The sequence below is a fragment of the Trematomus bernacchii genome, unplaced genomic scaffold (genome assembly GCF_902827165.1).
Source record: "Trematomus bernacchii unplaced genomic scaffold, fTreBer1.1, whole genome shotgun sequence".
In the NCBI taxonomy this organism is placed as follows: domain Eukaryota; kingdom Metazoa; phylum Chordata; class Actinopteri; order Perciformes; family Nototheniidae; genus Trematomus; species Trematomus bernacchii.
Genome location: NW_022987577.1, coordinates 384,172 through 397,937, shown reverse-complemented (window position 1 = coordinate 397,937; position 13,766 = coordinate 384,172). Strand labels below are relative to the sequence as shown.

Here is a 13,766-nt window from a genome sequence, read left to right as displayed (position 1 = left end):
CCACAGTGTCTGCACCTGGGCTTTGCAACATTTCTAAATGCAGCTAAACTTTCTTCTAAGACTTTTCCCTTCGTTTAATATCCAACCCATCAGAACCAGGGATTGATGATTGTGTCTATTTATTCCATCGTCGTAGCAACATCTCATGAGCTCAATAAGCATATAATGTAATAAGAAGAATCAACCTTGTAATGTTATATACAAATAGACTCAACACAAGTAACTGTCAATACATTTTGTACCAATATACTGTAATTAAAGCATGAATCCTGAATCTACCCTTTAAAAACATGTCAGAAACACCCATCATTTAAAAAGAAACATGTATATATACAGTATTTTACTAATGAAAAAGGAGTGCATTACTTCCACTAGTTATTTAAGCTAGTATGAAACACGTTTTGAACATACAACTTTATCAAATATAAACATTTTATTTCACCCAGAAATTGTAAGAAGTGGCAAATATTAATTTTTTAGTAAATTGTTTTCTGATCATTGTGAGTCATGACAGCAGGTAGTGCAATCCGTAGAATTAAGTAGATTACATTAGAACATACTCATCAGTATTTTAGGTGTTTATTTGTATCATCAAGGTAAAACATCTCTGATCAGATTCTGAAAAAATAACAATGTTTACAATGTACTTCCCCCGTTGAATATATTTATTACATTTAGTGATAGATTCTCTTTCTGTAGAAAATCAAATGGTTGTTCTACTCGGTGTGATTGACAGGAGAGATTATCAGAGGGGCAGAGTTTTTACCATCATAGTTGGGATAGGGACAAAAGTATAGGTAGAGTTTCTCTTTGAAGCAGCAGCCAGTGAAGGAGTAGATCAGAGCTGCAGCATCAACATCATAAAAGGAGACCAGACCCTCCTCAAAATCCACAAACACCCCCACCTTCTCAGGCTGAGACTTCAGAGAGAGACGGACTCGAAAACCAGCACGAGCTTTGTACTCATTTTCATTCCTCAACCCTATCACCCAGTAACCATTCTGAGGAGACAGTGAGATCTTTCCCTTCCTGTTGATCGACTCTCTGGCCACTCCTAGACCCCAGTCAGTCTTCCCTTTAACCTGAACCTCGTAATAAAATCTTCCTGAAGAGAAACTCTGCTTTGCTAAAACAGAGTGAGAATAATTAAATCTCTCTGGATTGCCTGGGAGATTCTTCTTCACATCACCATGTGTAACTTGTTTTCCATCATCAGACAGGATGAGTTTGGGATGTGCTGTATCAGGATCAAGAGTCACCTCCACCTCATACTGCTGGACCCTCTTCAGCTTGACCTCAAGCAGCTTCTTCATCTGTTTACTGAGCGTCTCCTCCAGCTGAGTCACAGCTCTCACCACAGTCCCCTCATATGAAGGTGGACGGACCCTGACTTCTGTCCAGTTCTTGGTGGGTGGAGCAGCGCTCAGGGACGTGAAGCTTTGGAGGAGGTGGAGCTGGTCTTCAGAGCGTGAGAGCTGCTCCACCTCAGAGCTTCTCTTCTTCAGCTCAGAGATTTCCTGTTCCAGCTCTTTGATGAAGCCTTCAGCCTGTTCCTCTGTCTCTCTCTGCTTCTCTGTGATCGTGTCGATGAGCTCGGCCTGGCTTCTCTCAGCAGACTCCTTCAGAGCGGTGAAGACCTGAACACCATCTGCTATCTCTCTGTCTGCTCCTTCCTTACTGAGCTCCACTGAGCGATTCATCTCCTGAATCTTCAGTCGTCTCTTCTGGATCATCTTCTGAATTTCAGCGTCTGTCTTCCCCAGCTCAGCCTTCTTTCCTTCATATTCTTCTTTCAGAGGAACAACATCATGTGTCTTGTGGTCTGAATAGGTGCAGAGCATGCAGACACACACCTGGTCGGTCTTACAGAACAGCTCCAGCAGTTTATCGTGCTTCACACACATCCTGCTTTCCAGGTTCTCCACAGGGTCGATCAGCTGATGTTTCTTCAGGCCTGCTCTTGTCAGGTGAGGCTCCAGGTGAGTCTCACAGTAGGACTCCAGACACACCAGGCAGGACTTCAGGGCCTTCAGTCTGGTTCCAGTGCAGACGTCACAGGGAACTTCTCCTGGTTTGAAGACGTGTTGCTCTGAGCTGCTGCTGCTGGCTTTCTGTTGAGCTGACTGTCTGAACTGAGCAGCCATCTCAGAGATGAAAGTGTTGACCTGCAGCTCAGGCTTTATGTTGAATACCTCTTTGCAGTTGGGACACTGACTCGGGATATTTCTATCCCAGTGTTCAGAGATGCAGGCTTTACAGAAGTTGTGTCCACATGGTGTGTTGACCGGATCAGTGAACACATCCAGACAGATGGAGCACAGAAACTGATCTTCAGTCAGCAGACTGCTGGCAGCAGACATGTCTACAATCTGAGGACAAAACGTGTGAAGAAACACAACTTAATGACATATTGTCTATTTGCCATGCTATTTGAGTCCTAATACGAACGTGAAAATGTTAACAAGCACAACGTTTTATGTTAGAAATGTATAGTAAAGGTCCCCAGCACATAGAGACTGAAGGATGCTAACTTTTCAGGCAATTTGAACAATTAGCAAAAGTTAAGTTATTAGCAGGAATCAGCATGAATCAGCTCTATCTACCAGGGGGTTAAAGATGGCTCAAATATGCAGTTCAGATGGTGTAGACCAGGGGTCGGCAACTCCTGGCCACTGGTTACGGTGCTGCGTGCCAATGGTGGCATGCGGCACCGTAACCAGTGGCACACTAGGAATAAGTGGAATAAGTGTGCAAAAATATTTAAATTGTATTTTCGGATCCTGAACGAGACCGCCGCTAGGGCGCGTCTCCCCGTTACCTGCAGAAGGAAGCCATGCACGCAACGCAGCCCCGCTCTCTTTAACTCCAGGCGACTTTCTGCCGCTTTCCTCCGTGGTGCAGGGCTGATCGTTTCACCACAGAGGAAAGCACTTCACAAATTGCAGTACCCATAAGGAGCTTTACAAAAGCCGCAGTTTTTGCGTGGCTGTGTCTTTAGTTGAAAGCCCAGTGGCGACCTGCTCATCTCTCATCGAAATAATATGCTACAAAGGGGCGGACTGGCCATCTGTGTGTTGAACTTTCCTGTCGGCTCCCAGACCGTAGTCGAGGAGGGCAGAAGCAACAAGCTTCAGGTTCAATAACCCACTTTAGCTGAAAGGACTGGAGAGAGGCGAGCTCTTCTGGGGAGGCCGTTGCATTTATTTAGTTGTTCTTCTGTTTCACAAAATACATCACAGACCTCTGTTTATCTGCTGCCTCGTTTCACTTCCAGAAACATACAGCCGCTCGCTCACTCTCGCTCGACCATACACACACACACATGCACACGCCACACCCCTCTCTCTCTCTCTCTCTTAAAGGGACAGCGATCTCATCTTACTCTGCATGACCCTAATATCAACATGTGTGTTCTGGAGAATCACAGAACGGACGATCGTCCTTATTATTATGCCGTTTAAACCAATTATTTAAATTTGTTTGTTAAATTCGGCATCATGTAAGTTGCGCTGACAGGTCCACACACTGCTTCCCCACAGCGAGGCTCCCCCCGCCCTCCTGTTGACAGTTCACGAGTGTCGAGCTCCTCACCCCCCCCCCCCCCATTGATAATTCACGATCGTCGGCACGCTGATAATAATGTCATGGCACTTCATATAAAAAAGGTTGCCGACCCCTGGTGTAGACGTAGAACAAACAACCAAAAACATTTTTTTTTCAGAAAAGTCACTTATTATTATAAATAAAATGTGGAAAATCATAGCAGCATTTAGTTTAAACTCTAAAAAAACACAATGTGTAAGCTTTATTCATTTTGGGGGATTTTGCCATATTTGACAGAGGAGTGAGACCTCCTTGCTGAGCATCACTGAAGTTAATAGTTGTTAAAAAACAGTAAACGTTATCAGCTGTATAAAGGCCGTTTAAAGTTTACATTGTATTTTTGGCTGTTGCTATTAACCTAACTGACACATTTCTATAGTATAATATTATTGATATGGTGAAATGGATATAATACAGTCAGATTCTGATTTTAATCCAACTTTGACTAAGTATTTAGTGAGTCGTTATGTCTCTGATGATGAATGATTATATGATACTTTGACAAAACACTGCTTTACAAAGACAGACAGCAGTAACTACAGAGAAGTTGAGAAAGAAAGGGTTATAAGTTAACGGCTGCTGAACAAAGTGTATAACAGTTAAATAAGTTGTACAATGTAAATGTCGTGCCTTTACAGACTACACAAAAAGAGACCTCCCAAACAATCTGAGCTAGGCTAGTTAGCCGTTAGCACGCCTGGGCTAACTGCTGTTCCTGTTCTTTGTCTCGTGTTTAGTGAGTCGTTGTGTCTCTGTAGTACTCACCAGTGTTTGCAGAGGTTCTGCTGTGTTGTCGAGAAGAAGCTGCTGGATTCAGTTGTTTCTTCAGAGAAACAGAGACGCTGTCTGGACCGCAGCTCTGCTCTCACTAAGTTTCACTTTCGTTTCTGTGAAGTTGAAGCTCTCCTGTTTCAGTGCTCTTCCTCTCAGTGTAGCTCTGTGAGTGAGGGTGTGTCACTCTCTGGGGAGGACATTAACTCAGCTTTGTAACAAGAGGTTTACTTTGAGTCTATTCTTCTTCTTTGCTTGAAGTAAACAGCAAACCAGACAAAAACAATTACAAACAGACATGAGAAAAGAGGTCAGAGAAAGATAATAAGGAGCATTCTGTGTGTTTTGATAAATGGGCTACAGCGCTCCCTTTACAGTCCCTCTACATTCCCACACAACCCTGTCTCCTAGAAATTACGTTCCCACAAAACTAAACTGCATTCTCAAATACGTTTCGCAAGAAACGTATTTCCTTCCACGTTACGTTTGTTATGAACATATCTTAAATACGTTTATTTTCTACATATCTTCTAGAAACCTATTTTCTCCCACATGACGTTTGTTATGAACGTATCTTAAATACGTTTGCTTTCTACCTATATTTGCCATTTCTTTTCTAGCTTATAATAATGATAATAGTAATTTATTAATATCATTTTAGAGCAAACTTATTTTCGCGCTGGCTGGCGGCTGACTTTTCAGTTGACCAAATCCGTTATTATGCTGGTTAATGGTTAATAATCACAATATTGTTTGTAGTCGTTTCATACAGCATTCTCAATTACGTTTAACAAGAAACGTATTTTGTCCCACGTTACGTTTGTTCTGAACATATCTTAAATACGTTTGCTTTCTACCTATCTTTGACATTTATTTTCTAGCTTATAATAATGATAATAGTAATTTATTAATATCATTTTAGAGCACACATTTGAAATCGACGATCGGGCTTGATATCCTATGGTTAAATTAAAATCAGTAGGCGAGGCTGTAATTTCGCCAGCTGCGAGGCAGAAAATAATAGTTTTAACATGCCAAAAAGCTGCTGTGTCGTTTATTGCACCTCAAACATTAAAACAAATCCAGAGTTACGTGTTTCTGTACTTCCTCTAAGAAGAAAGGACTGTATACAACAGAAGAGCTCTGTGGCTTCAGGCTTGATCGCCGTTCAAATGACAGCTGGTTTCCCCAAAAGTGAGCAGGGCTGTAAAGTGACGTAGGAAAGATCATCAGCTCGCTGATTGGATGTTTTAGCCGCAATGCACGTCGGGATATGGTGTTAATGCGATATGAAATCCGAAAAAATAATCAGAGTTTAGGATGGCCGAAGACACTACACTACCCATAATCCCCAGCTATCGTTTGGGACTACAGTCCTGTTGACAAACCCCGTGATTAATCTTCAAGCTCTGGGATTGGATGTTGGAGTGGCAGTGCGCCAAGGTTACGCCGAGTGCCAAACAGCTCTTCGAAATGGAACGAAACCACGGCAGACTTTCCAAAACTGGACTCGAACGCCCCCCCAGAACTACACATGCTGGCTATTGTGTTTCGCAACATGTTCTATAGCGTCTCTACTGGGAATTGTAGTTTTAAAAGACGTTTTCGTTTTTCCCAAAATTAGAAGTTGACAGTATTAAACTGTGTACAGCCCTGGAGGTTTAGGGGATAGGAAACAAATTGGTGTGTACAAATGTAAAACATGTAATTAATAAATGGGTGAAAATCGCTTGTGTCCATAATGGGAAGCATTAATATATACCCACATGCCAGCTCATTGTTACTTTGGAATTCTACTCCACTACAATTCAGAGGTTAACCTGGTATTTTTACTCCACTACATTTATTTTAGTTACTTTGCAGATTCTGATTAATGATGTGAAATATAAACAACCCTTAAAGCAGACTTTAGTTACACCTGAGTAAAATTCAGGGAAAGGTGATTGTCAAGTGCCAACAATCAGGAGAGATATTAGTTGGTGCTTGAGAAGACTAAACATTTATCTGCAGATCTCTATAAAGTATATTCATTACTCGTTATTCTCTACTAATAGTTAATTAAAAACTGTATATAATAGCTATTTTGCACATCCCTTTCAAGATTTTCTAAGGTTTATTGACATATCATATACACCACGATGTTGAAGTTATGCAATTAATGAAAAACTTGGGTCACAGGTTTCTCAACAGTGCATTACAAGACATCTATCAATATGTGTGTATTCCTCCACCATTAAACTCAAATTCTGCACATGTCTTATACTATCTACATACATAAGAGTATAATTAATATATATATAATATCAGTTAAAATAAGTGCTTCAACACAGTTAACATTGCAGGAAAGCAATATATTAGACGCTAAGTACTTTGTCAGGCTTAATATTTATCTGTAGATAGATACCCCCAAAGCTTTTTTCTTATTTGAAAGAAAACCTAAAGTATTCTTTAATGTGTTAATAAAGGTTAATTAGTTTGTCTGTTTTGCACATCCTCATATTAATATCTTTGTACATCAGGCACTAAACTGTTTTATTGTAGAGATCACTTACAGTATCTTCTTGATTTTTTATATTCTATATTTCTATCATTGACCTTCTACTTTCCCCCTATGAAAGTATGTACTCTTAATATTTTATTCATCAAATAACATTATTCAACAAAAATAACATTATTCAACAAAAATGATTCAATAACGTGCTTTAACCACTAGGCGGTGCACACAAGGTACACACAGTATACTAATAATAACTTTGTATTATTAGTGTAGGACACTTATGTATGTATAACATCTGAAGATGTGTAGTTTTATTCATGTTTTTACATAATTGTACAGGATATTGCTATATTATTTCTCATGTTTACTTCTACACATTAATATCTGATTTGTAAAACATCACAGACAGAAAGGTATATCCGTCATTTAATGGTAAGCTATTGAAATTGTGATTCCATAGATGTGTCTCCCATCACCCAAATCCCCTGACTATTCTCTCAACTCAGTATTTACATTCTTATATTCAAAGAAAATCAGTAATATCTTTAAAAACTACAAGTCCTTTTCTATCAGCTGTGCACCGTTATGGTGTAAATATAACCTATCTACCAATTGGATCAAATATAAAAGTCAGCCGTATTAGTATTGATACTGCAAGGAGACGTATTTTGTGAAAAGAAATGTAAGATGTTGTTTAATTGTTGATATATTTATGATCCACGTCACGTATTCAGTTTCGGCGGCAGTTCTTCCAGAACTTCAGTCCAGAAGTCTTCTCATCAGGGCTCTATAAATAAAGAACTATGGCAGATGTGTAATATTTAATGCAGCCGAACCGTGTATTACAATGCCGTTATGTGATGACTTTCAAAGAGAAAAGCAAGAACACTCAGAATAAAGTATTATTATTTTTTTTTTTAATGTTTTCGGATTTCACATCGCATAAACACCATCTCCCAACGTGCATTGCGGCTAAAACATCCAATCAGCGAGCTGAGGATCTTTCCTACGTCTGTTTCCGGTATTGTTCCTGTAATGAGAGTTCACATTTATGCTACATTGAAGGGTGGAATTGACTACACATCTTCAGAAACATAATTTGCTTCAGATATATACTGTAACTCATAGCAATATTGTAACCATTAAGAAAAGCCAACTGCATTAAAAACCCAGTTAACAAACACAAGGTAAAGTATTTTTCCTTCAGTAATGAAGATGTAATTCCAATGTAGACACACCTGGGGTCGCTGTTCAGTCTGTTACGCTGAGCCATGCATTGTCTGGAACGTAAAAGGGACGAAGAAGACAAAGTGAAGTGACGTACTTCCGGTTCAATGTGAAAACATTCCCAGTTAAACCATAGATATGATCCGCGGGAAGATGGCGGAGTGAGAAGTAACAACGTTGCAGGCTCGTAGAAAAAGTTTAGATTTTAGTCCTTGACTGTAAAACTGACAGGCAATAGCTTATTCATGATACACTTTAAGTTATTATAGAAGCTTAAATAGTCACATTTTACTTTAATTCTCCAGTTACCAACACTTTTGACATAAAGTGCCTGCTAGCATGACCGACCACGATTACAACTTAAAAGTTCTCCGTGAGGCGTGTGACGACTCGGATATTGAGGACATGGAAGCAGACAACTCTAAGGGACACAAAATAAATCGGGACCACACACCAACTAAAGGACCGAATCCAAAGAAATCGAAGGTTCACGGCGAAACACAAATGGCAGAGGATAGCAACAGCACCATTCTCCAGGCAATTCAAGTCTTATCCGGAAAAATGGATGAACAGACAGAGCTGTTAAGAAAGTTTGAAAAACGCATTGAAGCAAACACTGAAGCAGCTAAAGAAAATAAGAAAGACATTTCTGCTCTTCAGAAAAAGTTTGATGATCTTCTAAAAGATAACACTTTACTACGTAAGTCTGGCGAGGAGCAAGCCCGCTACAAACGGAGGTGGAATCTGAGGATGAATGGTCTGCCTGAAAAAGAAGGAGAAAACACAAGAGAAGCTGTGATCGGGATACTCACAAGAGTTGTTCCGCTGTCTGTGGAGAAGCTGCGTGACTCAGTGGACACTGTCCATCGGCTGGGTATGAAGGGTAATGCAGCTACTTCCAACAACACACCGCGGTCAATCATCATTCAGTTCGGGATGAGGACCGTGACGAGATCTGGAAAAAGTCCAAAGATGCGAGAGTCTGCAGCGAGATGCACATTCGTTTCAAAGAGGATTTCTCCAAGGAGGACCGGGAGGCTCGCTCCAAGCTGTGGCCACTGGTTCAAGAAGCCAGGAGAAAGGGGAAGAGAGCCTTTTTGAAGGAAGGCTTCGCGCTGATTGACAACAAAAGAGTGGACCCGGAATAAAGTGAAAAACACCGCAGTAATTAACTGGAAGGACAGGGAGCAGGTTTTCTGTCCTCAGTAGGTATGCTGAAGTTCTCAGTTTGAGTGTTTGATTGGACTTGTCTCAGGTTATATTCAAAATGTTGTGAGCTATTGCACTAAATATGTTTGTTAAGGGCTACGTTACTCACTCCTGCGCATCGATATAACATTCCTTTGCGCATTTTCTTAAAGATTCTATCTTTGCTCTTTCAATGTTATCTTTCATATCCTTAAATGCTAGGGGGCTAAAAAACAATGTGAAACGTAAGGCAATTTTTCTTTTTTGTAAGGAACAAAAAGCAAATTGTGTTTTTCTGCAAGAAACTCATTCTGCAGAGGCAGACACTAAGTTCTGGAAAGTACAATGGGGAGACAACATTTTTTTCAGCCATGGAACAACACATTCGGCTGGAGTGATGATTTTATTTAACAGGTTACCTGGAAATATAATTGACCACAGGAGTGATACAAACGGTCATTGGCTAATGGTTGTGACTGATGTGAATGGGTCTAATTACATACTGGTGTGTGTTTATGGGTATAACAGAATGATTCAAAACAATAATTTTCTTTCAATCTTGTGCCAAAAATTAGAGGAATGGAAAGCACTTTATATGACTGATAAGATTATAATCGGAGGGGATTTTAATGTAGTTCCTGATGAGTGGTTAGATCGTCTTCCTTTAAGGGGACAATGTCATAATTTTAATGATTCTATTATTCACTTGGCCTCTAAACTTAATTTAACTGATGTTTGGAGAATAAATAATCCCTCAAAATCACAATATACCTGGTTTAACTCTTCTAACAATGGTCAGTGCTCTAGGCTCGATTATTGGTTAATCTCTACTAGTTTAACTAATAATGTCTCAAAGTGTGACATTTCAGCATCACCTCTGACGGATCACTGTGTCATCTCTTTGTACTATGCAACTTCAGTCCCAATCTTAACCCTATATGGAAATTCAATAATAGTCTTTTGGAGAATGCAGATTTTTGTAGAGAGATCAAACAACTGATAAAAGAAACTCTGGCTTTGGATATGTCATCTCTCAGTAAATGGGAATGGTTTAAATTTAGTGTGAGACAGATTGCGATAAAATCCTGTAAATACTCTTCTAGATTAAAGAAACAAAAACAACAAGAGATGACAAGTGCAATTAATAATTTATGCCTTAAAGCTGAGTTATCATTGGATGAGCAAATTCAACTGAACAATTTACAAACTCAATTAGACAACATGTATTTGGAAAAAGCAAAGGGAGCTTTTATTCGTTGGAGAGCCCGATGGATTGAGCAAGGAGAGAAAAACACTTCTTATTTCTTCAATCTTGAAAAGCAAAGACAAGTGAAAAAGAAAATCCAAAAACTGATTATTAATGATGTCACTATTGAAAATCAAGACCAGATAAATGAAGAAATTAGACTTTTTTATAGCAATTTATATAACTCAAAGTTTTCTAAAGAAAATTGTGATAACTTTTTTAGTAAAATTACAGAATTCAAAAAGACAATAGATTATTCTTTTAAACAGTATATGGACGATGGACTAAAAATTGAAGAATTAGATAGTGCATTACTGCAAATGTCTGGTGGCAAATCACCAGGGCTGGATGGTTTAACCATAGAGTTTTATAAATGTTTTTGGTCAGATGTGCGAGAAATGCTTTATAAGGCGTTCACAGATTGCATTTCAGCAGGAAACCTTTCGCCAACCATGAAACATGGCCTTATTACCTTAATTCCAAAACCAAATAAAAATAATCTTTTGTTGGATAATTGGAGACCTATTACCCTGTTATGTAATGATTACAAACTTTTAGCACATGTTTATGCTAACAGGTTAAACTCGGGTCTGAATCAACTAATAGATGAATGTCAATCAGCCTTTATAAAGGGCAGAAGTATTCATAACCATACCAGACTGATATTGGATATGCTTGATTACCAGGAGTTTATTGATACTGAAGGTCTCGTACTATTTCTGGATTTTTACAAGGCTTTTGATACTGTTGAACATTCCTTTTTAATGGAAACTCTGACATTTCTGGGTTTTGGTGAACATTTCTGCAACATAATTAGGATGCTCTACTCGGACATTTATAGTTCTGTATCTTTGAACCCTGGAATGAGCCCTAGGTTTAAGGTTTTACGTGGTATTCGACAGGGTTGTCCTATTTCCCCCAAATTATTTATTCTGACCACCCAAGTATTAACAACGCTTATTATAAAGAATCACAAAATATTAGGCATTACCCTCTTTGACAAAGAGTTCAAAATTAGTCAATTTGCGGATGACACATCCATTTTCCTAAAGAATAAATCCATGGTAAAGGAAACTCTTAACACAATTTCAATTTTTTCAAAAGCATCAGGGTTATCTCTTAATCTTTCAAAATGTGAATTACTCCCTATCCATTCATGTGATGATTCCACTATTGACTCTATTAGAGTGGTACCTGAGGTGAAATATTTGGGAATAACATTATCTAAAAATTATATCAGGAGAGAAGATCTTAATATTTGTAACCGTATCACAGATATGAAGAAATCTCTCAGTCGTTGGTTAACTAGAGATCTTACTATTTTTGGCAGAGTTCTTCTTACTAAAGCAGAAGGTATATCTAAACTTATTTATCCATGCCACTCATGTTTTGTCTCTTCGGCTAATATAAAAAAAGCCAACTCAATTATTTTCCAATTCTTGTGGAGAAATAAAACTCACTACATTAAAAAGTCACAGCTTGTTAAAGAATATGATAAAGGCGGAATTAAAGCTTTAGACTTTGAATCGATGATTGGAACAATTAAAATAAAATGGTTGAAAGCCTTTTTGTCCCAGCCAGAATCCATGTGGTTCCATATTCCAAAGGCCATATTTAAACGTCTAGGAGGGTTTGATTTTCTTTTAAAATGTGATTTTGAGGTTAATAAGATTCCGACCAAATTGTCAAATTTTCATAAGCAGATACTTCATTATTGGAAGATGATATTTACCCACAATTTTTCTCCTCATGGATCTACGTTATGGAACAATAGAGTGATTATCATAAACAGAAAATCCTTGTTTAGGAGTGATTGGCATGAGAGGGGTATTTTGTTTGTTAGAGATTTACTAGATTGCAATGGTAAACTGCTAGATTTTTTGGCCTTTTCAACGAAATACAATATAGTGTACTGCTAAAGATTATAACAAAATCTGTAAAGCAATTCCTGTACCACTTATTGGAATGATTCATAATACTTTACTGTACTCAAATGTTGTATCAGTTTTACCTAATTTGGAAATTATTGGCGATATAGGCTTATTTCCTCAAGTGACCGATTTAGACACTTTATCTGTAATGGAAAAAGCTCTATCTGATTTTATAAAATGGCCTATTTCCCCTAAAGCAAAAGAAACTCATTTTAAAATTGTTCATAAAATCTACCCGGTTTCTACTTTTTTAAATTCAAGATTTAAATTTGAAGTGGAACCATGTTCCTTTTGTAATTTATCTGATGAATCGTTGGAACATTTATTTTTCTCTTGCCCCTTTTCTGAATTGTTTTGGTCGAATGTGAGAGATTGGTTGTTACTTAAATTAACAAATATTCCGGCCTTCAAAATATATCACATTTTATATTATATTGATAATTTGGACTCTCCCATTTCTGATTTGGTAAATATAATTATTATTTTGGGTAAATACCATTTACATTGTAGTAAATGGAGAGGAGGCAAGCCCTCCTTTCCCTGTTTCATAAATGAGTTCAAGTCCTTTTTTCTGTCCCTTAGAAAAATACAATCTTGTAACCTGTCTATAAAGATTTGCAATGACATTTCCAAATGGTTATTATTTTAAGTAAGCTTAATGCCTCTTAAATGTTTTTGTGCCTTTATGCTTTTTTCTTTCCCCCTGGCTATTACTGGATGTATTAGTTATGTTTTTTTGTCTTATTGTGAATGAATGTCTTGAACTTATGTTGATAAGTTGATGATATCCTCACCGAGCTTTTGTATGTTTAAAAAAATGTTCAATAAAAAAAAAAAAAAAAAAAAAAACCATAGATATATATAAAAACATATGTTTATATATATCTATGAGTTAAACAACATAAACAAATCGCTTAATAAAAAGATAAAACACTGGCATGTAATTTACGTTTGGATTAAATAGAATGGTTTTGAATAATAGATGAGAGTAAAATCTACGTCACAGCCCCACCCACTTTTGGGGAAACCAACGCTGTCATTTGAACGGCGATCAAGCCTGAAGCCACAGAGCTCTTCTGCTGTCCTTAGAGGAAGTTTGAGGTGTTTGAGGTGCAATAAACGACACAGCAGCTTTTTGGCATGTTAAAACTCTGCCTCGCAGCTGGCGAAATTACAGCCTCGCCTACTGATTTTAATTTAACCATAGGATATCAAGCCCGATCGTCGATTTCAAATGTGTGCTCTAAAATGATATTAATAAATTACTATTATCATTATTATAAGCTAGAAAAGAAATGTCAAA

The 13,766-nt window shown here is 38.1% G+C and overlaps 1 protein-coding gene across 2 annotated transcripts; it reads right to left on the bottom strand.

Annotated features, from left to right (window-relative positions):
* Positions 1–503: 503 nt before the first annotated feature.
* Positions 504–4,510, bottom strand: LOC117479828 (E3 ubiquitin-protein ligase TRIM21-like). Of its 2 annotated transcripts, none has more exons than XM_034126918.1 (2): positions 4,369–4,510; positions 504–2,369 (listed from the first exon to the last, which is right to left on the bottom strand). In XM_034126918.1, the coding sequence occupies exon 2, from the start codon at positions 2,358–2,360 to the stop codon at positions 717–719; it is 1,644 nt and encodes a 547-aa protein (XP_033982809.1). In that variant the 5' UTR covers positions 2,361–2,369; positions 4,369–4,510; the 3' UTR covers positions 504–716. The 2 variants fall into 2 exon arrangements, with proteins under 2 accessions (XP_033982809.1, XP_033982810.1); XM_034126919.1 differs by having other exon boundaries at positions 504–2,362; positions 4,369–4,451.
* Positions 4,511–13,766: the final 9,256 nt, after the last annotated feature.